Source organism: Engystomops pustulosus, chromosome 3 (genome assembly GCF_040894005.1).
Source record: "Engystomops pustulosus chromosome 3, aEngPut4.maternal, whole genome shotgun sequence".
Taxonomy (NCBI): Eukaryota; Metazoa; Chordata; class Amphibia; order Anura; family Leptodactylidae; genus Engystomops; species Engystomops pustulosus.
Window position 1 is genome coordinate 13,689,984 of NC_092413.1, and position 27,990 is coordinate 13,717,973.

Sequence of the window (27,990 nt, forward strand, 5' to 3'; positions counted from 1 at the left end):
CTGCATTTGAAAATGAAAATGTTTATCTATTGGCAATTTTGCCAGAGAGTAAGATGGCGGAGGAGGCGGTAATCTCCGATATCATGTGACACGCCTCAGTCGCCATGGTAATGGAATAGCTGCAGAAGGTAAAGAATCGGGGAGGGAGTTTGGCGCATGCGCAGCTCTCTCCTGAGCGCTCTCACTGACAACTCACCAGGATGACGCACTTCCGGTGTAGCCGCTCCGCAGCTGGAGGAGGGTGACGGGAGCCGGTGTCGGGAGCTGACAGGAGGCGAACCCCAGCGGAACCAACATGGCCTGCACCCTGCTGGAGTTCTGCCGCTTCCAGGACATCAGGCCGGTCCGGGACTTCCTGTTCCCCCAACTCAGGGAGGAGAAGAGGAGCCCGGGTCAGTGCGGGAGGGGGACATACCGTTACCGTACATATGTGTATACTGCGCCATGTACCGTATATATGTGTATACTGCGCTGTATATATGTGTATACTGCGCTATGTACCGTACATATGTGTATACTGCGCTGTATATATGTGTATACTGCGCTATGTACCGTACATATGTGTATACTGCGCTGTATTTATGTGTATACTGTTCCATGTACCGTATATATATATATATATATATATGTGTGTATATACTGCCCTGTGTACATATGTGTATACTCCGCATGTACCGTACATATGTGTATACTTCGCATGTACCGTACATATGTGTATACTTCGCATGTACCGTACATATGTGTATACTTCGCATGTACCGTACATATGTGTATACTCCGCATGTACCGTACATATGTGTATACTCCGCATGTACCGTACATATGTGTATACTCCGCATGTACCGTACATATGTGTATACTTCGCATGTACCGTACATATGTGTATACTTCGCATGTACCGTACATATGTGTATACTCCGCATGTACCGTACATATGTGTATACTCCGCATGTACCGTACATATGTGTATACTTCGCATGTACCGTACATATGTGTATACTTCGCATGTACCGTACATATGTGTATACTTCGCATGTACCGTACATGTGTATACTCCGCATGTACCGTACATATGTGTATACTCCGCATGTACCGTACATATGTGTATACTCCGCATGTACCGTACATATGTGTATACTCCGCATGTACCGTACATATGTGTATACTCCGCATGTACCGTACATATGTGTATACTCCGCATGTACCGTACATATGTGTATACTCCGCATGTACCGTACATATGTGTATACTCCGCATGTACCGTACATATGTGTATACTCCGCATGTACCGTACATATGTGTATACTCCGCATGTACCGTACATATGTGTGTATACTCCGCATGTACCGTACATATGTGTGTATACTCCGCATGTACCGTACATATGTGTGTATACTCCGCATGTACCGTACATATGTGTGTATACTCCGCATGTACCGTACATATGTGTGTATACTCCGCATGTACCGTACATATGTGTGTATACTCCGCATGTACCGTACATATGTGTGTATACTCCGCATGTACCGTACATATGTGTGTATACTCCGCATGTACCGTACATATGTGTGTATACTCCGCATGTACCGTACATATGTGTGTATACTCCGCATGTACCGTACATATGTGTGTATACTCCGCATGTACCGTACATATGTGTGTATACTCCGCATGTACCGTACATATGTGTGTATACTCCGCATGTACCGTACATATGTGTGTATACTCCGCATGTACCGTACATATGTGTGTATACTCCGCATGTACCGTACATATGTGTGTATACTCCGCATGTACCGTACATATGTGTGTATACTCCGCATGTACCGTACATATGTGTGTATACTCCGCATGTACCGTACATATGTGTGTATACTCCGCATGTACCGTACATATGTGTGTATACTCCGCATGTACCGTACATATGTGTGTATACTCCGCATGTACCGTACATATGTGTGTATACTCCGCATGTACCGTACATATGTGTGTATACTCCGCATGTACCGTACATATGTGTGTATACTCCGCATGTACCGTACATATGTGTGTATACTCCGCATGTACCGTACATATGTGTGTATACTCCGCATGTACCGTACATATGTGTGTATACTCCGCATGTACCGTACATATGTGTGTATACTCCGCATGTACCGTACATATGTGTGTATACTCCGCATGTACCGTACATATGTGTGTATACTCCGCATGTACCGTACATATGTGTGTATACTCCGCATGTACCGTACATATGTGTGTATACTCCGCATGTACCGTACATATGTGTGTATACTCCGCATGTACCGTACATATGTGTGTATACTCCGCATGTACCGTACATATGTGTGTATACTCCGCATGTACCGTACATATGTGTGTATACTCCGCATGTACCGTACATATGTGTGTATACTCCGCATGTACCGTACATATGTGTGTATACTCCGCATGTACCGTACATATGTGTGTATACTCCGCATGTACCGTACATATGTGTGTATACTCCGCATGTACCGTACATATGTGTGTATACTCCGCATGTACCGTACATATGTGTGTATACTCCGCATGTACCGTACATATGTGTGTATACTCCGCATGTACCGTACATATGTGTGTATACTCCGCATGTACCGTACATATGTGTGTATACTCCGCATGTACCGTACATATGTGTGTATACTGCGCATGTACCGTACATATGTGTGTATACTGCGCATGTACCGTACATATGTGTGTATACTGCGCATGTACCGTACATATGTGTGTATACTGCGCATGTACCGTACATATGTGTGTATACTGCGCATGTACCGTACATATGTGTGTATACTGCGCATGTACCGTACATATGTGTGTATACTGCGCATGTACCGTACATATGTGTGTATACTGCGCATGTACCGTACATATGTGTGTATACTGCGCATGTACCGTACATATGTGTGTATACTGCGCATGTACCGTACATATGTGTGTATACTGCGCATGTACCGTACATATGTGTGTATACTGCGCATGTACCGTACATATGTGTGTATACTGCGCATGTACCGTACATATGTGTGTATACTCCGCATGTACCGTACATATGTGTGTATACTCCGCATGTACCGTACATATGTGTGTATACTCCGCATGTACCGTACATATGTGTGTATACTCCGCATGTACCGTACATATGTGTGTATACTCCGCATGTACCGTACATATGTGTGTATACTCCGCATGTACCGTACATATGTGTGTATACTGCGCATGTACCGTACATATGTGTGTATACTGCGCATGTACCGTACATATGTGTGTATACTGCGCATGTACCGTACATATGTGTGTATACTGCGCATGTACCGTACATATGTGTGTATACTGCGCATGTACCGTACATATGTGTGTATACTGCGCATGTACCGTATATATGTGTGTATACTGCGCAAGTACCATTTGTATGTGTATAATGTGCATATACCCCCGTTTATTCTCGTCTCCTCTTAGCTACCCTGCGCCGTACCCCCCCTTATACTGGCTGCTTCCTCTCGGATACCCTGCGCCGCACCCCCCTTATACTGGCTGCTTCCTCTCGGATACCCTGCGCCGTACCCCCCCTTATACTGGCTGCTTCCTCTCGGATACCCTGCGCCACCCCCCCTTATACTGGCTGCTTCCTCTCGGATACCCTGCGCCACCCCCCCTTATACTGGCTGCTTCCTCTCGGATACCCTGCGCCGCACCCCCCCTTATACTGGCTGCTTCCTCTCGGATACCCTGCGCCGCACCCCCCCTTATACTGGCTGCTTCCTCTCGGATACCCTGCGCCGCACCCCCCCTTATACTGGCTGCTTCCTCTCGGATACCCTGCGCCGCACCCCCCCTTATACTGGCTGCTTCCTCTCGGATACCCTGCGCCGCACCCCCCCTTATACTGGCTGCTTCCTCTCGGATACCCTGCGCCGCAACCCCCCTTATACTGGCTGCTTCCTCTCGGATACCCTGCGCCGCACCCCCCCTTATACTGGCTGCTTCCTCTCGGATACCCTGCGCCGCACCCCCCTTATACTGGCTGCCACCTCTCGGATACCCTGCGCCGCACCCCCCTTATACTGGCTGCTTCCTCTCGGATACCCTGCGCCACCCCCCCCCCCCCCCTTATACTGGCTGCTTCCTCTCGGATACCCTGCGTCGTACCCCCCTTATACTGGCTGCTTCCTCTCGGATACCCTGCGCCACCCCCCCCCCTTATACTGGCTGCTTCCTCTCGGATACCCTGCGCCGCACCCCCCCTTATACTGGCTGCTTCCTCTCGGATACCCTGCGCCCCACCCCCCCTTATACTGGCTGCTTCCTCTCAGATACCCTGCGCCGCACCCCCCCTTAATACTGGCTGCTTCCTCTTAGACACCCTGCGTCGCACCCCCCTTATACTGGCTGCTTCCTCTCGGATACCCTGCGCCGTACCCCCCCTTATACTGGCTGCTTCCTCTCGGATACCCTGCGCCCCACCCCCCCTTATACTGGCTGCTTCCTCTCAGATACCCTGCGCCGCACCCCCCTTAATACTGGCTGCTTCCTCTTAGACACCCTGCGTCGCACCCCCCTTATACTGGCTGCTTCCTCTCGGATACCCTGCGCCGTACCCCCCCTTATACTGGCTGCTTCCTCTCGGATACCCTGCGCCGCACCCCCCTTATACTGGCTGCTTCCTCTTAGACTCCCTCCTCTGCAGCGGTTTCCCATCCATATCTATGAGACACTGCAGGGAGCTGTGTGTAACTGGCAGCGTCTGATCTGTGGGGTCCTGATTATCACATTGATTACATTCTAGGTCTATTGTAAAGATAGAAGGATGCTCTGTTATTAGAGCGCCCCCTACTGCTGCGGGTCTTATAGTCATGCTATATTCTGGAAGGATTCTTGTGTGATATTGCAGTCATGTGCTGGGCCGCCTGTGCCTGCCTTGGCAGGATCTGGCTGGTGTGGGTGTCGTTGGCACGTCCTGCCTCCTTCTGGGTAGTCGGCTTCCATTCAGCGTCCTGCAGCGAGCCTGGAGGAGTGTAGATTTTTATCAATTCTTCAATGATTTAAGATCTCTGCTTGCTGTCATTGAATGGAAGCTAGAGGTCGCCTGCGCGTGACAAACCTCCCCCATTATTTTTAGCGTTCAAAGATGGGCATGTTCTGCTTATAGGGAACCTGTCAGCAGGTGTGACCATACAGACTGCAGCCAGTGTTATGTACTGTCCCAATGTGTGTGGATTGGGGGTAACATAATGATCAACGAGGGTCCTTACCAAAATCATAAGTGGATAATTGGGGTGGTGGTGCACATGCTGCATCCATTGGGAGGGATGTGACCCCATTCTTGTGATCGGTGGGGGTCCCGGCCTTAAGTTATCTCTAACCATGTGCATAGGGGATCACTTTATTGTTGTTTTAATTCAGGGTGATGGGGTGCGGCGGTCCTGTGGTGGGGCACAGGGGGCACTGTCCTGCGGTGGGGCACAGGGGGCACTGTCCTGCGGTGGGGCACAGGGGGCATTGTCCTGCGGTGGGGCACAGGGGGCACTGTCCTGCGGTGGGGCACAGGGGGCAATGTCCTGCGGTGGGGCACAGGGGGCACTGTCCTGCGGTGGGGCACAGAGGGCACTGTCCTGCGGTGGGGCACAGGGGGCACTGTCCTGCGGTGGGGCACAGAGGGCACTGTCCTGCGGTGGGGCACAGGGGGCACTGTCCTGCGGTGGGGCACAGGGGGCACTGTCCTGCGGTGGGGCACAGGGGGCACTGTCCTGCGGTGGGGCACAGGGGGCACTGTCCTGCGGTGGGGCACAGGGGGCACTGTCCTGCGGTGGGGCACAGGGGGCACTGTCCTGCGGCGGGGCACAGGGGGCACTGTCCTGCGGCGGGGCACAGGGGGCACTGTCCTGCGGTGGGGCACAGGGGGCACTGTCCTGCGGTGGGGCACAGGGCTGTCCTGTGCTGGTGGTGGTGGGGGGGCACTGTCCTGTGCTGGTGGTGGTGGGGGGGCACTGTCCTGCGGTGGGGTACAGGGGTTTGTCCTGTGGTGGGGGGGGGGGGGGGCACTGTCCTGCGGTGCAGGGGGCTGTCCTGTAGGCCCCTCGTCATGTTCCTGCTGATCCGAGTCTCTGCCGCTTTCCATTCAGCAGATGGCAGATCCTCTCTCTCCTCAGGTCTGTGACGTCGGGATGGCGGTGACTCATAATGAAAATGTCACGGATTGGATGTAGCGGCGCTGCCGGGCGTTCAGTCCTGCGGATCATTTGCTCTGCGCTCTTAAAGGGCAGGTGCAATATTTAGTTTATAAGTTGATTGACAATGGGAAGCAGCCACTATATAACACATGGCGCTACGTGATATACTGCGCTAATACTGAAGCTACAGGAGAAGGGGGGGGGGGGAGATGTCACATGACCATCCAGAAGCCGCCATATTGGGTTTGCCGAACAACCACACAACCTTGAGTCATGGATGTTCCCCACCAACACAATGTTTTCTGTTGTTTGTCCTGTATACATCTATACATTGGATGGTATCCATTAGGCTATAATGCAGATACGGGGTTGGGGTCACAAATAATGGTCTTGTCCAGATGTGGGTCACACTTACGACTAAAGGGTTTTGGTACAAGTTGGACAATTGTGGTTCACCAAGGTCTCCATCCTGTAAGATTTACATCTGAGGGTCTAATTTACCTCCTTGGACCACAGAGAGATGGTAAGAGAAAGGGCTACTTACCTCCCTCCCTCCGTTCTCCGGTAACATTCATGTAGCCCCCTCTTTCTATGTACTGGACTTCAGATCACTGGCCTCAAGAGCGAGAATGGTAAAGATTGCCGCTGATATACCGTTCCTGCATCTTCTGTGACCATTGAGGCCGGTGATTGCCCTCAGCACTCCTGGGATCCTCCTCTTGACAGGAGGAAGGGAAGGGAAGGGTGCACTGACTATTGAGGCCGGTGATTGCCCTCAGCACTCCTGGGAGGAGGAAGGGAAGGGTGCACTGACCATTGAGGCCGGTGATTGCCCTCAGCACTCCTGGGAGGAGGAAGGGGGGTGCACTGACCATTGGAGGTGCTGGGTTGGGATCAGGTTGGTGAGATGAACGCTGCATTGTGTGTACGGGAGCAGGTGAGACATGGCCGCAGGGACAATATGGCCGTATCTCCTGATGGGTGAGATCAGAATTAAGCCTACAAATCGCCCGGTTAGTCCCTGATCTTTGCTACGATCACCTACAGTAAGTGATGACACAGTGGAAGCCGGACATCTGCAGGGGCTCTCTAACCCAGCGCTGCCCTATTCAGCGCGGGCAACATTTGAGGATGCGTTCACACTTGGCGTATTTCATGTTACCCTGCGTTCCGCTGCTTTTCCTTTCGTCATTGCTGGAAGTGTAAGCAGCTGTGTTTAACATTTTCCCAGCTGCTTACACTTCCAGCATTGAAGAGAAATGCGGGTGTCCGAACGCAGCCACGTGTGAACTCATCCTGTGCCCACGTTTAGGGCAGCGCTGGGTTACAGAGCACTTGCACATGTCTCAGGAGAAATTGGGCAATTGAGACCCCCGCCCTCACTACTCTTGCAGACGAAAGATGATTCTCATCCACAATTTTAACCCATGAAGAGCCCTTCTTGCAGAATATCCATCTTACAATGTACTGTGTGATTTATGCTGCGATTCATCTCGATGTTTAGAAGATCAGACTACACGGGGCTTGTTTTGTAGTCTGTTTCCATGGAGACAAAAAAAAAAATGTGTGAGGTACATATAACCTGCGTTTGACAGGATTGTATAGGATAATCCAGCGAGAATGGGAGGGCCGCTTCCCCAGATCTGGGGTTTTCCAATGAACCCCCTTAACAGCGCTTCTATGAAAGCAAGGACCCGCATTTTCTAGTCCTCAAAATAAATAATTATTACAAATATTTTGTCTACATTTACAACTTGAGCGTCTTCAGAAGCCTCGGCGAGGGTCTAAAATGTTGTGCTGTATTATTTTATATATTGGATTTCTAGTTTGTATGTATAGGCGGTCCCCGGGTTACGTACAGGATAGGTTCTGTAGGTTTGTTCTTAAGTTGAATCTGTATGTAAGTCGGAACTGTATGTTTTATAGACCAATTTTTTTGGTCTCTGTGACAATTGGATTTTGAAAATGTTGGATTGTCATAAGAACCAGGAGTAACACTAAATCTTCATTACAGACGCCTGTGATAACTGTTATAGCTGATTATTGTAGCCTAGGACTAAAGTACAATAATTACCAACATCCAGAGGTCCTTTGTAACTAGGGGTCGTCTGTAAGTTGTGTGTTCTTAAATAGGGGACCGCCTGTATAGGCTGATTGTTCACTAAAGTTCTGGGACTTCAGGAAGGGTGAGAAAGGGTTAATCTCAGGTAGTATTTGGTGCACACCCGTTACCACGTTCCCAGGTGCTTGGTCTCCGGCAATGATGCGAGTCAGTGAATGGGGACCCTCTGTGCCCCCTTATAAAGGGCGATGAGTCTGCGGGGTCTGTATACGCAGGGCAGGTCACCCACGCGCTCCGCAGCCTCCTCTCCACTCATTTGTAGCAATGTATAATGTCCTTCTCTGGGGGGTGACGGACATAATGATGCGCCCTCTAACCATATAGCCACGGCCGCACGTCTGTGTCCTTGGGAGAAAGGCAGCAGAGCTGCGTACAGACGGGTGGTGGATGCGTCATGCTGCACGTGAGGAGTGAGGTGAGTAATCCGCGTGTGGAGTCTATGCCTGCTGTCACACATCCCAGCATCCATTGGTAGAAGAAAGTGTCCCGCAGGATCAGACTACATCTAGATCATACGTAGTCTGTTGCCGTGGAGACGCACAGATCTACTAGCAAGTTTTTTACAACCATTGGAATGAGTCTAAGTTTGCAAGCAAAATAAGCATGGTAGATCCAAAGCTACAGATTATGGCGGTGATATGTGTATGGGGCGGTCTCAACTCTTTCCCCAAATGACAGATATTGGGGAATAATAGACATAAGTCTAGTCAAGCATCCAAATCCATCCTGATAAACCCGGGGCACTAAGTCATAGATCCAGGCACCGTGACGGTAGTAATCTTCCTATATTTGTCATCTGTAGCCTCATCCCTTCTAAAAGCAACTTGTATAATTATGCTAATGAGATCCACTGTAGATTTGTTACACAGCACAAGGCCACTTCCCCCCCCCCTCCCGCTGTGTGAGATTACAGCAGGCAGAGGGCTGTGGGTAGTAGGGCGCAGGGGTAGTCACTGTGTAGCTGCAGCATGGAGGATCCCTGGTAACGCCCCCCCCCCCCCGAGCCCTTCAGGCTAATTAGCATAATTATAAAAGTTGCTATTAGAAGGAAGGAGGCCATTGATAACAAATATAAGAAGATTACCACAGTCCCGGTGCCTGGATCTATGAGTAATGTCCCTGGTATATTTCCTTTCGCTATGTTGTGAATGATTTGCTTTGGATACATGGAGAATGTTTGTTTAATTTTTAATTTTTCTTTTTATCCAGAGAATTTTTCCAGTTGGGAAGCTGAAGACTGGGGCTCCTGGGAAGAGAATGAGAGTAAAGAGGCTCCGGTAAGGCTGATGCTGTTACATGGGCTAATGTATAGCAGGACCCTGACTCCCGTGCCCCCATGTGACTGGTATGACTCTGTAATGTCTTATTGTATTTGTATATGATCTCCAGAATCTCTTCTGTAGTTTGCTGGCGCTATATAAATAAATATTATCATCTATGGTCCTCCATGCTTTTAGGATCGCAGGGGTCCTGCTGCATGGAGGGTCCAGATCCAGGATCGTAATGGACATCATAGAGAAATACTGGGGGGCAGGGAGCACCAGCAGATGACTAGATGCACTAGATCAGATCCTGATCCTTTATGTCTCTGTATACGGCGCAGGCAGAAGAAGAAATCTCCAGCAAAGCTCCTTCCGTCTATTGGCTGCAGGACTGCGTCTTGTCCCTGTCGCCCACGAACGATCTGATGGTGATCGCCCACGAGCAGAAAGCCGTATTCTTAGCGCGTAAGTAAATCTCGCCTCCTCGTTGTCTTCTTCCTTCTATCTTATCGATGTAATCTGAAATCCTTCTTCTCTATTGATTTGATTTCACAGCGAAATGGAAAGCGGACGGCAAAGGGCGGGAGGAGATGCAGTACGAGGTGGTCTGGAGCGGCCCCCTCAACGTGGAAGACAAGTATGTGGGGCCTTTAGATTGATGTTGAAGCTGCTGCTGATGGATTATGTAATATGTAATATGTTTTCCGCTTTTAGGACAAGCAGTTTGGCCTCTGCTCTTCCCACTGAGCACAGCGCCGTACGCTACATACTGGATGTGCTTGGTATTGCAGCTCAGCCCCATTCGCTCGAATAGGGCTGAGCTGCAAACAGGCCCCGTGCCGCAATATCCCTTTAATTACTTCTCTGCTCCTAGATACATGTATGGAATAGAGGCAGCGGGGTCATCTAGGACTTCTGTATAGTGTAAAATAGTCATATCGTTGACTGCATTGACGTACAAGAACTAATGTGGTTGTCCCTCATATCCCCCCCAATGAAGGTTACACTTTGGTTGATAAGGTATCCCCTATTTACAAGATTATCAGGGAGGGTCCCGCCCTCGCGATCGCCGGGGGTCCCGCCCTCGCGATCGCCGGGGGTCCCGCCCTCGCGATCGCCGGGGGTCCCGCCCTCGCGATTCCTGGGGATCCCCAGCTGTCAGGCCCTCGCCAATCACCTTCTTATCCCTTATACTGTGAAACAGGGTAATTTGTAAACTTGGGACAACCCCTTTAATAAACACTGTCATGACCGGCCTCCCAGAGCAAGGATGTCTACATCTACATTGGGCCATTGCTCTGGCTAAGGCGTACGAGTGGGGAGAGGCTGAGCCCCCCACTATGTCACCCACTTCTCTTTATAATAGTTTAAAGGTTTAGGTGTTTTTAACGATGGGTTTTCATGTATATCTTGTCTAATCCTGGGTTATTCTTTCCTTGCAGTGAGTTCATCAGCAGCGCCCTGTGCATCCCGCTAGCGAGCCAGAAGAGGTAATTTTCGTATTCCAGCGTGTGACACATCACAGGGCGGTGCAGCTGGTCCTCGGACCTGTCCTAGAGCCAAGGACCAATACAAAGTCCTTATCTAAAAGCTGACGGCATAGAGTCAGGACAAAGTTACGTGGCACGTGTGACGTGGTATTACGTTTGCTGCAGGTGTCCTCAGTTTTGTGCAATGTCTTGATGATTGCAGCCTCTTGGGACACGTTCACACTAGCATTGCTCGGGTCTATGAGCTGACCTTGTGTATAGCTAATAACTCACTGACTGAACCATCCACACCAAATCGCTCTGTACTGCCGCTGCTCCACTGGGTTGAGTTCTGCAAATCTCAGAGCTTTGCATTGTGGGATCTGGTCGGACCAGTATGCGCATTGATCAGACCACATCTTGCAAAATGTTCATATTATTACCTTGTAGCCGATGTGTGAGTCTCTGACCTCGGCTATTGTGCCTCTCATACATGCTGGTGTATACTTGACCTTCTGTGTATATGTCCTCATTATATAGGAGCTCTACCGGGAGGCCGGACTGGACGTGTATCGTCATAGGCTTCACATCAGGATACGTGCGGTTCTACACGGAGGTGAGTTATATCATATGTCTTACACTAATATACATCTTGTATAGGAACCATACTGTTCCCAGACTTGAAATGGACATTCAGGACCCAGCTATCAGAGCTATGTGTCCATCAAATGACCAGGGTAGATTTGCATCCACTGACTAATGACTGCAAGCAGAGATGTTGACTACTGCAGGGAATTTATACCATAACGCTTCCCATGCTGTATCTAGCAGGTATATCCCTGTCTGGTGTCTCTCATCGATGACCCCATTGTGTTTGCTTCCTCAGAGCGGGGTGTTGCTTTTGGCTCAGCTTTTAAACGAAGACCCCATCCTCCAGCTGAAGTGCAGGACCTACGAGATTCCCCGACACCCGGGAGTCACCGAGCAGGTAACTTCTTCACCACTTCTCATCAATACACTTCAATGGATGCAGACTGATTTTTTTTCTATGAGTGTTATGTAGAATAAAACTCTGCTCTTTCGCTAACTTTATTCCACTTAAAGGAAATTACCATCAAAATCCATCATGATAAACCCGGGGGAACTTACTCATAAATCCAGGTACTGTGACTGTGATAATCTTCTTATATTTGTCATCCATTGCCTTCATCCTTCTAAAATCAACTTTTAAAATCATGCTAATCCGCCAGAAAGGCTCCTGGGGGTGTTACCAGAGACCCTCCATGTTGCAGCTTCAAAGGCTGTTACACTGTTTGTCTGCCTTTCCCCTCTGCTCTCTGTAAAAGCCTGTAAATCTACAGCAAATAGGGGCTCCAGTAATGCCCCCAGAGCCCTTCAGACTCATTAGCATGATTATAAAAGTTGATTTTAGAAGGAAGGAGGCCATGGATAACAGATATAAGAAGATACCAGAGTCATGGTGACTGGATCTATGAGTAAGCGTCCCCTCCTTTATCATGATCGATTTTGATCGATGTAGATTACCTTTAATGGAGACAGCGGTAGGGCAGGGATCGGCTTGTCCTGCTCATCAGGGAAGGAGCGGAACCTTTGCAGTATATTTCAAATCTAGAGAAGACCACTTCAGCAGAGTAAACTCAGAAGGGGCGATATATTCAGCTGCCAGATGGGGAAGGAGACTAATTCTGTCCAGAGACCTCCAGCAGCAGTACAGATTAGCATCAGCGTTATGGAAACACATAAAAGCAAAAGTCATTTGTGAAGCGTCAGTCATTATCTCTGGTTTTCTCTCTTTACCGTTTCCCTCCTTCCCTCCTCCAGCATGAAGAGATGAGCATCTTGTATCCGTCCGCCGTCGTGACAATCGATGGCTTCAGCCTTTTTCAGTCGCTCAGGGCTTGTCGCAACCAAGTAGCACGAGGTGAGTGTGATACAAATCTACACGTCCTAGAGGGCATTGTTCCCTCTGTTGTGGGCAGCAGTGTGGCCGAGTGTCTCAGATTCCGTAACCATCACAGGTATTTTGAGCCCTGTCCACTTTACGATCATAGAGAGCATAGAGAAAACTGCCCTGTCGTATGGTTACAGCTTCACCATCATATTACGATGGGCAGAGCGATCCTAAATCGCTCTGCCTGATCATAGAGTGAACGTCTCTGTCCTAAAGTTACAGCTGCACCATCTTATAAGATATCATATCATTAGCCACTAAAAGAATAATGCAATAAACCCCCTACTCCACCAGGGGTGCACTTTTGGTGAAAGAAGTGTACCGGGCACAATGGTGGAGAATGGGTCAATATTACAGTTTCTTACACTGACTGATCATGAAACGGTTAAGTAACCAATTCGGCTCTGCTGCATCTGTAGAAATGATAACGACGACTCGTCATGCAGACGCCTGACCACTTTACGATGAGTAAATTCTTCTAGACGTTCTCCGTGACCCTATCGCAGAGTCCATCCGTTTGTAGGAGCGTTACCATGACGTCCGTGTATCTGTGTGGGTGGAAGATTCTGCAGAACATCTCATTATTTAGTAGTGGGTTTTTGTTCTGACCCCCTACAATGCAGACCCCCTGCTGGAATCGCTCGGGGTTCTCACTTGTACATAATGTGGGATTTTGTGTATAAAGTAGCAGACGGCTTGTAGAAGCGAGAGGGGGGGGGGTGTCGTCTGTATCATCTGCTGCTCGGCAGTGATGCTCTGCAGTAATGGAGGCTTCTTCTGCAGGATCTGTTGTACAGGCTCCGTATTTTGCTGATATTATAGCCCAATGGATCCTGGGCCATGGTGGATCGTGCAGCTAAGGGGGCTCCCACCTGTTGCCACCATCCATGCTGAGGCCCAAATTCCAAACATGTAAATTTATCCAAATACCAGAATTCCAAACCAAGACTGGACCCAAAAATAAATGGAGGTCTCAGACTAGAGATGGGAATCTGGAGAGAAACAGGGCGACACGGATCTCTGGAGAGAAACAGGGCGACACGGATCTCTGGAGAGAAACAGGGCGACACGGATCTCTGGAGAGAAACAGGGCGACACGGATCTCTGGAGAGAAACAGGGCGACACGGATCTCTGGAGAGAAACAGGGCGACACGGGTCTCTGGAGAGAAACAGGGCGACACGGATCCCTGGAGAGAAACAGGGCGACACGGGTCTCTGGAGAGAAACAGGGCGACACGGGTCTCTGGAGAGAAACAGGGCGACACGGGTCTCTGGAGAGAAACAGGGCGACACGGGTCTCTGGAGAGAAACAGGGCGACACGGGTCTCTGGAGAGAAACAGGGCGACACGGGTCTCTGGAGAGAAACAGGGCGACACGGGTCTCTGGAGAGAAACAGGGCGACACGGGTCTCTGGAGAGAAACCGGGCGACACGGGTCTCTGGAGAGAAACGGGGCGACACGGGTCTCTGGAGAGAAACGGGGCGACACGGGTCTCTGGAGAGAAACGGGGCGACACGGGTCTCTGGAGAGAAACGGGGCGACACGGGTCTCTGGAGAGAAACGGGGCGACACGGGTCTCTGGAGAGAAACGGGGCGACACGGGTCTCTGGAGAGAAACGGGGCGACACGGGTCTCTGGAGAGAAACGGGGCGACACGGGTCTCTGGAGAGAAACGGGGCGACACGGGTCTCTGGAGAGAAACGGGGCGACACGGGTCTCTGGAGAGAAACGGGGCGACACGGGTCTCTGGAGAGAAACGGGGCGACACGGGTCTCTGGAGAGAAACGGGGCGACACGGGTCTCTGGAGAGAAACGGGGCGACACGGGTCTCTGGAGAGAAACGGGGCGACACGGGTCTCTGGAGAGAAACGGGGCGACACGGGTCTCTGGAGAGAAACGGGGCGACACGGGTCTCTGGAGAGAAACGGGGCGACACGGGTCTCTGGAGAGAAACGGGGCGACACGGGTCTCTGGAGAGAAACGGGGCGACACGGGTCTCTGGAGAGAAACGGGGCGACACGGGTCTCTGGAGAGAAACGGGGCGACACGGGTCTCTGGAGAGAAACGGGGCGACACGGGTCTCTGGAGAGAAACGGGGCGACACGGGTCTCTGGAGAGAAACGGGGCGACACGGGTCTCTGGAGAGAAACGGGGCGACACGGGTCTCTGGAGAGAAACGGGGCGACACGGGTCTCTGGAGAGAAACGGGGCGACACGGGTCTCTGGAGAGAAACGGGGCGACACGGGTCTCTGGAGAGAAACGGGGCGACACGGGTCTCTGGAGAGAAACGGGGCGACACGGGTCTCTGGAGAGAAACGGGGCGACACGGGTCTCTGGAGAGAAACGGGGCGACACGGGTCTCTGGAGAGAAACGGGGCGACACGGGTCTCTGGAGAGAAACGGGGCGACACGGGTCTCTGGAGAGAAACAGGGCGACACGGATCTCTGGAGAGAAACAGGGCGACACGGGTCTCTGGAGGGAATGGGAGCAGCGAGACGGGCCTCTGGAGGGAATGGGAGCTGCGAGACGGGCCTCTGGAGAGAAACAGGGTGACACGGGCCTCTGGAGGGAATGGGAGCAGCGAGACGGGGCGTTCAGAACATGGCTGACTTGTGGGGGTCTATACCAGAATGAAGTCCTCCTGTGTTGTCTTCAGAGGAGGTGCAGCCTGTTCCTAGATGGGGTGGGGGGGGGGGGGGTCTCTAATAAAGTGTTCTGTGTGGACAGGTGAAAAGACAACTTCTAATTTACCTTGATTTCTGTTCCTAATATTGTTGGATGATTCTAAAATCTCATTCCTCACTTTTTATCTCCTTCTGGTTTGAGCAGCTGCTGCTTCGGGCAATGAGAACGTGCAGCCCCCTCCTCTGGCCTATAAGAAGTGGGGTCTGCAGGACGTGGACACCATAGTGGATCACGTCAGCGTCGGTGAGTAGTTCAGTCCTCATGGGCCACGTCCTCTGCGTTTCGATCTTGTACATAAGTCTCCGTTCTGTCTCTCCAGGTGTCATGGCGCTCTCCCCATTTGATCAGATGAGGACCGCCTCCGTTTTGGGAGGCTTTAACGCCGCCATAAAGAGCAGCCCTCCCACCATGTCCCAGTATATTACTGTGGGCTCCAACCCGTTCACTGGCTTCTTTTTTGCCCTGGAGGTCAGTGGGGTTCGGGCTCCAGGGCCTCATTTTATGTCACTTTTTGGATGTTTTTGCTTATTGTGTTGCACGTCTTTCTCTCCAGGGCAGCACGCAGCCATTATTATCCCACGTGGCACTCGCCGTTGCCAGTAAATTGACCTCTGCCCTCTTTAGTGCCGCCAGGTACGTTGCTATACATTTCTTATATGGATAGGAGTATATTCTATCATACAGCTGTGTGATCTGCTCCTCTCTGTATCATAGTGGCTGGCTGGGCTGGAAGAGCAAACACGAGGAAGAACCGCAGCAGAAGCAGAAACCTAAGGTTGAGCCTGCAACCCCCCTCGCTGTCCGGTAACTACCTCTTACCTACAGGGAGGATGGCACCCTCTGCCAGCATTATTACCCCCGATGGCCCTGAGTCTGGGGCTGCACTGCGGCTTTAAATGTGAGGAGCCCTGTGACGTAACCATAGGCTCAGCAGCAATTACTGCTTTTACTGGGCACCAAAACCACAGACCCCAAGCCACTACATAACTGATCATACCAGGCTCTCGTCATGTGTACTGTGTATATATATGTGTAATATATATACATATATATATGATTTAGGGTTTTGTTTGGGGTGTGAATTTATTCAAAAGTGTAGACTGTGGTCAGAATTAAATTTAGGGGTCCAGGTCAGTGATTCACATTTAGATGTTTGGTCAGGGGCTCGGCTTATATTAGGAAGCTGGATGGATTTATGAGTTTGGTCTTGGGTCCAGAAATAATTACCGTAGATCGGGGACAATAATAACTTGGGGATATGTGAACTGATTTTAGTTTAGGTGTTAGAATTAGGAGTTTTGTAATAATTTTGGGATTTAGTTGGACCACAATAACTCTGAGGTCTGAGGTCTAATTTTAGTTTAGGGTCCGATTTATAAGAGACCCCAGATTCAAATACCAGACAAGATCCCAAAGTGTCTGTTTTTGAGTGCTTAAATAATTCTGGGCTCTAGTTTAATTTAAGGGTTTGCTTTGGGGTGCTGAATTCCTTTAGAGGAGTAGTCTGGGGTCTGACATTATTTGAGGAGTCTGGTCTGTCCTCTGATTTTAGTTTAAATGTTTGATCCAGGGTCTAACTTGTAGGAAACTCCAGACTTAATTCCTTAAATTAATTCACCCCCAAGATAAGATCCATAAATCTTTGGGCTCTGAAGTAAATTAAAAGTTTGGTTTGGGGTCTGAGTTAGTTTTACCTATAGTAAGTAAGGTAAAGTAAGTAAAGTATCGGTAAGTGCTTTGGGATGTGTGAGTGGAGCACTTTCTAGTTACACCGGACGCATCTTCCCATTATTAGGTGTTGCAGGTAATGGATGTTGGATTCCCTGGAATAGTAATGTCCTGTATACAGAGTCTGGTCATTAGGTATAGGGGGCGGCTGCTCTTTTCTCTTCCGCCCTCTATAAACTCTGGTTTATAATGGGGGTCCTGTGCCGTCTCGCAGACAACACTTCATGTCTGTAGATGCGACTATTAAAGCTTCTCTCTCTCTGCTTCTGTTTTCAGGTTTGGCCTCCCGGATTCCCGGCGTCACGGGGAGAGCATCAGTCTGTCCCCTTGTAACACCCTCGCCGCTGTGACCGATGACTTTGGGAGAGTCATTCTGCTGGATGTAGGGAGAGGAATGGCCGTGCGCATGTGGAAGGGTAAGAATCATAGAGACAATATACCGTGTGGCGCTTGGTGATGATGTCATAGCGTCTTACCTTTTCGGTGGGTTTCAGGTTATCGAGATGCCCAGGTGGGATGGATGCAGATAGTGGAGGACCTGCACGAGAGGGAATCTGAGAGGGGACATTTCTCTCCCTTTGGCGGTACACAGGGGCCATCCAGAGTCGCCCAATTCCTGGTCATTTACGCCCCCAGACGCGGGATCCTGGAGGTCTGGAGCACTCAGCAAGGACCCCGCGTAGGGGCTTTCAATGTGGGGAAACACTGCAGGTGAGGCCTGGACGTGGTCTGATGTATCCCCTGACCATGAGCTCAGTGAGTGACGCTGCATAATCTGTGGGATTATACAGTTATACTGACGGCTTCCTTCTCCTCCAGGCTGCTGTACCCCGGGTATAAGATCATGGGTTTAAACAACGTGACAAGCCAAGGCTGGCAGCCACAGACCTACCAGATCTGTCTGATAGATCCAGTGTCCGGGAATGTGAGGACGGTCAACATCCCCTTCCATCTGGCTCTAAGGTAAGTGGCCATGTGACTGCTAACTAGCAAGATGGCCATGGAGCACCCCTCTAATAGCTCATACACAGCACAGAATGATGGTAGTCTGTGCATCTCCAATCCACAATCAGATTAATAATAATAATTCCTTTATATACGCAACGCTGCATAGAGCTTGTCACATCTGTCCCTGTCCCCATGGGGCTCACAATCTAATTAACCATAATGTGGATCAGTGGGGTGTAACGCTGGGACCCTTCATCACAAATCCTGGGCTCCCTCCATTGTATATCTGCAGCATCGGGAGGCCCAGAGAGGCTTCCAATACATCTGATCAGTGCAGGGTCCTCACGATAGACCCTCACCAATCACTTACTGATGACTTATTCACCTCTGTACATGTATATACATTGTGTGTGTATGTATATATTTTTTATATACTCTGTGTGTAATTTCCAGTGATAAGAAATGTGAGCGAGCAAAAGATCTGCACCTGGTAAAGAAGTTGTCTACATTATTGAAAGCCAAAGTCCCCAATCACGGTAAGTAGAGTTCTTTTCTACCTACCTAACGGTCTGTGGTGCTTAATGGTATACAAAGATCTGCAGCTACGTTACATCGCCTTATAGCTGGGGCAGTGGTGTAACGTGAAGATGAAGTCTGTGCCAGGTAATTTTATAGTCTTCTCATATGGTAAAGTGACACCTTATGGGCCCCTAAGCCTCCAGGGCCCAGTTGCGATCACATCCTCTGCACCCCCTCAAGTTACCTCCCTGAGTTAGGGGGTTGTATCCACCGTAGACGGGATAAAAGTGTCACATGTCTTGGCCCTCATGGCTAACCAGCACTTGTGAGGTCTCCTGCCATCCCATAGAAATGAATGTAGCGCAAGGCTTGTGTACCGGAGCTCCATTTACTCGGAGTCACTGTTCTCATAATCCGCATTTGGATCCCCGGTGATCAGACACTTATTGTCTTTTCCATGGACCACTTCAGTAAATGATTAAATACGGCCTAACAGCAGCCACCAGTAGAGGGAGCTAATTGCATACAGATTATAAAGCCACCACCAGGGGGAGCTCACTGCATACAGATTGGTTGAGCATGGTATATAAATGATATGCAACTCAGTACTTAGATTTATTGCAAAAATGAAACTTGAACCCTAAATGAATCCAAAAAATATACTCCTCACATGATTTGATATTTTCTGTGTATACTTTATATTGTAGAGCGCTTGGAGACAGAAGCCAAGGAGATTCTCTTGGATATTAAATATCCTGCCACTAAGAAACAGGTAGATCCTCCTTTCTCCCAGGGAGCTTTGCATTACGGTATATAAGATAACGTTCATGTATTGCATTGTCTGTCCTCAGGCTTTGGAGAGAATCCTGTCCAGCGAGCGCGTCCCCCTGCCCTGCCTCACCAGCATCACACAGACCCTGCTGGACTCGCTCCGGAGCCAAGGTAACTGGGTCCATACCCTGGAGCCTAAGTGATCGGACCTGTACAGAACACCCCCCCCCCCCCCCCCTATAACCTCCCTATATTCTGACCCTCTGTCTTATGTAGAAGCGCCCACACACTGACCCCCCTACTAACATGTGTACATCTCTTGTTAGAGGTGGAGTTTGTGGATGAGGGTCTACTCGGGTTTTGTGAAGACAAACTGAAACTTCTTCACCTCTACGAATCTGTGCAGAAAATTAACTCTTCAGCGGTGGAAACCGAAGCCTCACCTTCAACTAAAGTAAGTGCCCGGCAATGGACAAGTGCAGAGGATGCACCCATGGGAGGGGGACCGACTGTCATGGCAGCTGGGGCCTCATACTCTATCCCTCCTGTTATACCCTGCCTACACTATTGTATCCTCTGCCTACTCCTGGCTCACCTCCCCTGTATCCCGGTCTGGTTGTCCACTGCTCTATAACAGTCTATTGGCCAGCGCTGACCCCTTGCTCTCTCCTCCAGGAGCTGGCCCTGCTGCTGAGGCTGGAGGAGGATGAGCTACAGCGACTACAGGCTCTGATCCGGAGCTACAAGCAGGAGCACACCAGGACCGGGGTCCGCTTTGCTGACGATGAACCTGGAGCGCTGCCGGTCCGAGCGTTCCTGGAGTATCTGCAGTGTGAGCCGGACGCTGTGAGCGTGAAGAAGATAAGTGAGGAGGAATATATTGCATTAGGTGAGCAGATCCAGCCAGTGTCATGTATTGTCCCTGGAGTCATGTGTAATCAGACCTTTGTGTATGCTGTTAGTAGCAGCAGCGCTGTGATATATGAACTTATATTCCAGGATTGTACTGGGGACATGTCCTCACACTGCAGTGCTCTGTGCTCTCTGCAGCCAGTGTTAGGTCCTGTCCCTAGGGTTATATGTAATCTTCTCCTTGTGTATGTATCTCGTCTCCTCTCTGTATACTGTGCAGGATTTCCGTGTACACGATATTATGCAGTGTGAACAGCGGCTGACGCCGTGTGATGATGATTCATTGTATTTTGCGCAGGAAGCTTCTTTTTTTGGAAGTGTCTACTCGGTGAATGTTCCACTTCGGAGATGTGCGAGACCCTGGAGAAGGCAGGACTGGGCCCGCAGCCGCTACTGGTAGGATCCAGAGCAGCTAAAAAAAAAAAACATTAAAGGGGATGTACCGAGATTAAAGGTTTTGCTCCGTCAGACACCTACTGATGGACCAACCCCTTTAAAGTTAGACACAATTGTAAGAAAACAGCGCCACCCCTGTCCTTAGGCTGCAAGTGGGATAACTTCACTGGACCTCGGCTATGGGGCTAGTTGTGGTGCTGTTTGTATCTAATTGTAGTAACCCCCTGGTCCATTGTACTGTGCACTCAAATGGTGTACATCGGTGCATGCAGCACAGCGCCCTGCTATTAGTAGTGGCCGTGTCTAGTATTACAGCTCAGTCCCACTCACTAGTCTCTTCTTGTCGCAGTCTCTGCTTCTCAAGGTCTGGCTCTGGAAGGAGAAGGAGATCCTGGAAAACCCACAGTCGTTGTCTTGTCTCCATAACATGTTGTCCAGACTGAGCGACATGAAAGGTGGGTGCCCGGCGGCTACTTACCTGGGGCGGGTGCAGACGAGGAATCATGGACAGTAATGAGTAACTGGGGCTGGTGCTGCAGGATTACGTCCCGGCCCCCAAACATGGCAGGAATCCCCAATACTCAGCCTGGACCCTCCACCATCAGACATCACAATAACTTTCATGTCCTCTCCATTCAGTGGCCATAGATGAAACCTGGGACCTGCAGTCTGTCTCCCCCTGGTGGCAGCAGATGAGAACTGCATGCATACAGTCAACCAGCAACGGAGCTGCCCTATTGTCGGCCCACGTTGGGCATTCAGTGGCTTCAAATATTACAAGCGCCCTGGCCGAGAAGAAGGTAAGTGCCCGGCGTCTGGTGGAAGTGTCCAACATTTATCAGCAATATTTTCTATAGTCTTCCCATCTTTGAAGATTTGGTCTAGAATATTGAACATAAGTTTTCTTAGTAACGGAATATCTCTTTAAGGCTTTCTAAAGTTTTAAAAGGAGATGTCCAGGATTATCCAGTATTGTGTCCCGCAGCAGGTGCTAATGTATAACAGGAGCACTTGGCTTGGTCGGGGTCGCTTGCTTACTCCCACTTCTTGGCTTGGCTCGGGTCGCTCGCTCCCCTCTCCTTGGCTTGGCTCGGGTCGCTCGCTCCCCTCTCCTTGGCTTGGCTCAGGGTCGCTCGCTCCCCTCTCCTTGGCTTGGCTCAGGGTCGCTCGCTCCCCTCTCCTTGGCTTGGCTCAGGGTCGCTCGCTCCCCTCTCCTTGGCTTGGCTCAGGGTCGCTCGCTCCCGTCTCCTTGGCTTGGCTCAGGGTCGCTCGCTCCCCTCTCCTTGGCTTGGCTCAGGGTCGCTCGCTCCCCTCTCCTTGGCTTGGCTCAGGGTCGCTCGCTCCCCTCTCCTTGGCTTGGCTCAGGGTCGCTCGCTCCCCTCTCCTTGGCTTGGCTCAGGGTCGCTCGCTCCCCTCTCCTTGGCTTGGCTCGGGTCGCTCGCTCCCCTCTCCTTGGCTTGGCTCAGGGTCGCTCGCTCCCCTCTCCTTGGCTTGGCTCAGGGTCGCTCGCTCCCCTCTCCTTGGCTTGGCTCGGGTCGCTCGCTCCCCTCTCCTTGGCTTGGCTGAGGTCGCTCGCTCCCCTCTCCTTGGCTTGGCTGGGGTCGCTCGCTCCCCTCTCCTTGGCTTGGCTGGGGTCGCTCGCTCCCCTCTCCTTGGCTTGGCTCAGGGTCGCTCGCTCCCCTCTCCTTGGCTTGGCTCGGGTCGCTCGCTCCCCTCTCCTTGGCTTGGCTCAGGGTCGCTCGCTCCCCTCTCCTTGGCTTGGCTCAGGGTCGCTCGCTCCCCTCTCCTTGGCTTGGCTCAGGGTCGCTCGCTCCCCTCTCCTTGGCTTGGCTCAGGGTCGCTCGCTCCCCTCTCCTTGGCTTGGCTCAGGGTCGCTCGCTCCCCTCTCCTTGGCTTGGCTCAGGGTCGCTCGCTCCCCTCTCCTTGGCTTGGCTCAGGGTCGCTCGCTCCCCTCTCCTTGGCTTGGCTCAGGGTCGCTCGCTCCCCTCTCCTTGGCTTGGCTCAGGGTCGCTCGCTCCCCTCTCCTTGGCTTGCCTCGGCCTCGCTGGCCCCCCCCCCTCTCCTTGGCTCGGGTCACTCGCATTTATCTGAAGCATTCTGAGTTGTGTCATGCTATATTTTATAACGAGGGTAAGTACAGGGAATTGATCATCCTGGACAATCCCTTTAATGGTTTAGAGTTGGTTGAGTTGTTGTAGCCGCTCTGCTGTTGTTCCCATTGACCTGACATCAGATCTTCTCCCAGCTTCCCAAATCATTGCAGGAGGATGAGGGCGAGTCCATGACTGACTCCTGGGAGGCGCTCTCCTTAGACACCGAGTACTGGAAGCTGTTACTGAAGCAGCTGGAAGACTGTCTCATCCTCCAGACCCTTCTGCACTGTAAGGGGTTAAAGAAGACGTCCAAAATATCCTCCCTGCAGGTGGAGCCGCTCGGGAAACTCTCCGTGAAGAAGCTTCTGGAAGGCGGCAAAGGTGAGGAGCTCCTGTACAGAGCTGCTGTACCGTCACACTGTGTATTATCCCCCTCACTGTCATGTCACCGCCTGCAGGGGGCGTAGCGGACACCGTGGCCAAGTGGGTTTTTAAGCAGGACATCTGCCCTGGGTTATTAAAGCTGGCGCGGGAGAGGAGGGACGCGGAGGAGCACCGGGCGCAGGAGCCGGGGGACAGCAGCATGGCGGTGGTGGCCGTCCTGGAGGCGTCACAGTCTGAAGACGCTAAGGAGGAACATCAAGGTGACCGAAATAACACATCAGCCTCTGCTCCACTATAGTAGGATAGAGGTCACAGTGTCCATTGCTTGTCCTCAGTGCTGGAGCTGCTCCGGGCCGTGTACCAGCATTTCCCGTGTAGTCTGGACCTGGACGTGCTGCTCGCTCACTGCTGCTGGGAATACATGGTGCAATGGAACAAGGATCCGGAGGTAATGCCACATCCTGTACACTGCGGGGGGCAATACATAGTGTCTGCACATACGTTACCACCACCATCTCTGATCTCCCTGTAGGAGGCGCATTTCCTCGTCCGCTCCGTGGATCACCTGAAGAACATCGGAAACGCTCACGTGCAGTTTGGTGAGTGCAATGTCACAGGTCACCACCAGGGGGCAGAGTAATGGCTCTTCATACACACTGCCTCTTGTATCATCCATAATCAATGGTTATTTCTATAGCACCATCATATTCCGCAGCGCTGTACACGTCTTACAGAACAATAGGAGCGAGGGCCCTGATCACAAGAGCTTGCAATCTATTCTCTATTGTATATCCACTCCCTATAGGCTCCCAGTGCAGATAATACATGGAGATATAAGATCTTCTGGTAAATGTGTCCTTCTCCTCTTCTCTGGTATTTCAGGGCTGTCGCTGATGATGTGGAATACGTTTATTATTAAGCGTTTCTCTGCCGCCGCTTATCTCATGGACAAGGTGAGCGCCGCTCCTCCCCGTGTCGTATCAGGGAGCACAGAGACAATATGGCTGCATGTAATATAAGATCCCATGACTTACCTACAGCTATAGGTGACCCTGGGTAACCTCTTTTATCTCATTCTGTTCTTGTCTTAGGTTGGGAAATCACCAAAGGATCGGCTGTGTAGACGGGTAAGTACAGCGGGCGCCACGTATAGCAGCCGTGGTCTATAGGTCCAGCTCTCGCACGTGTCATGACTGTCTCCTCCTCCTGTACAGGACGTGGGGATGAGCGACACCTCCATCACCACCTTCCTGGGGTGTTGTTACGAGCTCCTGCAGACAATGATGGAGGTAAGTCACAGTCTCATAGACAGTCTCTGGTGTAGTAGTGATCTGCCGTCTTCTTCTCCACCATGTGTCTCGCTTCTCCCCCATAACTCCTCTGTTTCTTGTGTCTTCTCCTCCCCGTCTCTCGTGTCTCCAGGCTGACGTGAGCAGTGAGGAGATGTCTCAGCCGCTGCTGGAGGTGGAGGACCCCTGGATGTCGGTGGAGGGTCCTAGCTCTATAGTGGAGCTGGCGCTGGAGCAGAAGCACATCCATTACCCGCTGGTGGAGCATCACTTTGTGCTGTGCGCCATCATGTTCTCCATCACAAGCCTCTCCCTCAAGTCTGTGAAACCTCTCGCCCTCTTTGACAGTAAGGTGAGCCCGACTTACTGATGACTTACCTGCAGCCGTCCCATAGGCCCAACAGAGGACACCAGCTATGCCTGTCCAGTTCTGCGGAGCCACCATTCATTCTACTAATCCTGGCGGGCACTACAGCTCCCACCATTGTCATTGACTGGAGCGGTTCTGCATGTACCAGTAGGAGTTGTCCCAGTCTGGTCCAGTCAGATAACACTGGGCTGGTGTATTGGGTTTGTCCTGGCAGGTTAAAAACTCAAGTTCTGAACTCAGAAGCTGCTGTTCAGGTGGCAGTGGGTCTAAAAATTAAATTTTGGTCACTTTTCTCCCCCATCGTTGTTGAAGAGTGCTCTATGGAACTGTGGACCTGCCAGCGCAGCCTAGTTTAATTCTATTGTGGTTCTGGTGCTGAGACGTGGAATGTTTAGTGATACAATGTGTGGCCCCTCAGTGGCTTGGGGTATAATCGGGGGTCTCCTCCATGTTTCTTCTTATTCCAGGGTAAGAACGCCTTCTTCAAAGATCTCACCTCCATCCAGCTGCTTCCCAGCGGGGACATGGACCCCAGTATCGTCAGCCTCCGCCAGCAGGTAGGTCCCTGGAGGGTGGCCCCTGCCCCTTCCCTGTAATACTGATGTATCAGGACGTGTCTTGTGTCTCCCCAGTTTCTAATGAAGATGATCAGCGCCGCCGTCCAGGCCCAGTTCCAGTCGCAGATCACGGTGAGGCCGGAGGAGGCGGCAGCAGACGCGGAGCGGAGGCCGGTGGATTGGCCGATCCTCGCTGTGGAGCTGGCGCCGCAACTGCAAGTCAACGAGGACACGGTGCAGCGCCATTACGTGTGCGAGCTGTACAACTACGGCTTCGATAACATCGCAGAGGAGGTGAGAGGTCGCCTATAATAGGGGGTCAAGGTACATCAAGTATATAATCACCTGGGGGGGGTCTGGCCACTCAGACCAGAACAGCGCCCCCAGCAGGTCCAGAGCCACATTACTGCTCCATTCATCTCTATGGGATTATGTAGGATAGTACAGCCCCCCGATACCACCTAGAGATGATTGGGGTACGGAGCACATGCTGCCCCCATTCCCAGCAGCTTTAGGGTTTCCCCAGAGCAGACAGGGCAGGGTCTGCAGAGGGATCGGGGATCACATGGTTGTCTGTAACAGAGGTCGGGTATGTATGTATGTATCCATCCTAGAGGAGGCAGCAGCTGTCATCCATCATGTATTACCAGAAGGGACACACGTTAAAGAGAACCTGCACCAGGTTTTACCCCATGAAACTAGCTCCTCCCACAGATGGTGGATGAAATGTCCTATCTAGATTCCTCAAATTATGTGAAATCATCTACATTTTACCTATAAAAAAATCTCCTCCAAAGACAGGGAAATATGACTCTTCTCACCTCATTTTCACATGAGATGAGTCAAGTTTTTAGGCTGCACTTCAGGTGTCCCCCATCTTCTGTTCTATAGCACCTATAATCATGTTGCTGTTGTCATAGTAAAGATAAGGAAGTCCTCTTTCAGATCACATCTGGCTTGTGGTTCGGAACTGAACATTAGTATAGGAAATATAAATAATATAGGAAATTATAGTTGGAAATGTGATCTGCAGATAAAGGTCCATTTCCTGCCTATGGGTGACATTTAGCAGCAGTGTCAGAGCAGAACTATTGTAGTTTCCCATTGGCAACCAATCAGAGCTCTGCTTTCAATTCAGTTTAAAAAATGAAAGCTAAGCTCTGATTGGTTGCCATAAGCATCTAGAACAGTTCTGCTCTCAGACACTTGTGATAAATCTCCCCCCTTATGTCTTAATCTGCCTGTATTTCCAGTCCTGTAGCTCACAAAGCCATGAGCCTGCTGTGATCTGGAAGATGTTTCTTATCTTTAGTACCACAGCAGCAGCATGTTTCTAGGTGCTACAGAACAGAAGTTGGGGGCTTATTAGACACTACTCCTGCAACCACTAAATTTGACTCCTCTCAGGTAAAATATGACTCTTCTCTGCTGATGACTTTGGAGAAGACTTTTTTTTTTTATGGGTAAACGGGTGAGATGTCACATAAATCAGGGAATTCTAGGAAGGACATTACATCCCCCGCCCGCTGCCAGGTTCTCTTTCTCTGCATTGTTGTCTTGTGCTCCTGTTCTCAGGCCATCCTTCAGGTGGTGGATAAGGAGGTGTTGGCGTCTCAGCTGCTGGTTCTCACCGGGCAGAGGATGTCGCACGCGTTACTACACACCCAGACTAAGGAGGGCATGGAGCTGCTGGCCCGGCTGCCCCCAACTCTCTGCACCTGGATCAAGGCCATGGTGAGTCCTGGCGACTTCCCCTTTAAATTGTTTAATTATAACCACAGGTCAAACCTAAATCATTCCCAATGTGATCTCTCCCAGGACCCCCAGGATCTGCAGAACACAGACGTGCCAATCCCCACCACGGCCAAGCTGGTGGACAGGGTGGTGGAGCTGATGCCCGAGAACCACGGCCAGTACAGCCTCGCCCTGAACCTGATAGAAGCGGTGGACGCCATGTCCATACTGTGACCCCCCCTATACCTGCCATTATTAATGCAATCACTGTATATGCAAATGTTACATGGAGACCCCGCCCCCATTATTTATACCGATTACCCACAATCCCTCCTCTTCCCGTCTGTATATAGGAAGCGTCTAGTCCTGAACCTACAATCCTACAAGTGCTCTTACTAGCAGCCATAGACAATGTGGGGGCCCCCCGCCCTGTAGTGCAGCCTCTGAGCGGACCCCCAGGGATTACTACAAGGGGAACACTCGTCTTCTAAACCATTAAACTGCATCGCTGACACTAAGACGCAACAAATAAACAGCCGCTATTTTAACGGGATGCGAGTCCC

The 27,990-nt window shown here is 50.9% G+C and overlaps 1 protein-coding gene across 2 annotated transcripts; it reads left to right on the forward strand.

Moving 5' to 3' along the window:
* The first annotated feature begins 159 nt into the window (after positions 1-159).
* On the forward strand, positions 160-27,980 carry RAB3GAP2 (RAB3 GTPase activating non-catalytic protein subunit 2). 2 transcript variants are annotated; one of them, XM_072140098.1, is made up of 35 exons: positions 160-392; positions 9,544-9,611; positions 9,938-10,061; positions 10,152-10,233; positions 11,039-11,086; positions 11,606-11,681; positions 11,952-12,053; positions 12,908-13,007; positions 15,871-15,969; positions 16,046-16,194; positions 16,280-16,359; positions 16,441-16,530; positions 17,731-17,870; positions 17,949-18,165; positions 18,274-18,417; positions 18,856-18,938; positions 19,629-19,693; positions 19,773-19,863; positions 20,019-20,146; positions 20,368-20,581; positions 20,903-21,000; positions 21,350-21,455; positions 21,640-21,800; positions 23,246-23,474; positions 23,552-23,737; positions 23,813-23,925; positions 24,010-24,076; positions 24,360-24,430; positions 24,569-24,604; positions 24,692-24,766; positions 24,900-25,118; positions 25,604-25,693; positions 25,769-25,987; positions 27,269-27,427; positions 27,512-27,980. In XM_072140098.1, exons 1-35 carry the CDS (start codon positions 296-298, stop codon positions 27,659-27,661), a joined length of 4,176 nt encoding a protein of 1,391 aa, XP_071996199.1. In that variant the 5' UTR covers positions 160-295; the 3' UTR covers positions 27,662-27,980. The 2 variants fall into 2 exon arrangements, with proteins under 2 accessions (XP_071996199.1, XP_071996200.1); XM_072140099.1 differs by having other exon boundaries at positions 23,264-23,474.
* Positions 27,981-27,990: the final 10 nt, after the last annotated feature.

Excerpts from the sequence above, each read along its gene's own strand:
- RAB3GAP2 (XM_072140098.1), top strand. The coding sequence starts at position 296 with ATGGCCTGCACCCTGCTGGAGTTCTGCCGCTTCCAGGACATCAGGCCG. Across the intron at positions 17,871-17,948 it reads GGCCGTGCGCATGTGGAAGG|GTTATCGAGATGCCCAGGTG; the intron begins GTAAGAATCATA and ends GGTGGGTTTCAG. Across the intron at positions 23,738-23,812 it reads CGCTAAGGAGGAACATCAAG|TGCTGGAGCTGCTCCGGGCC; the intron begins GTGACCGAAATA and ends GCTTGTCCTCAG.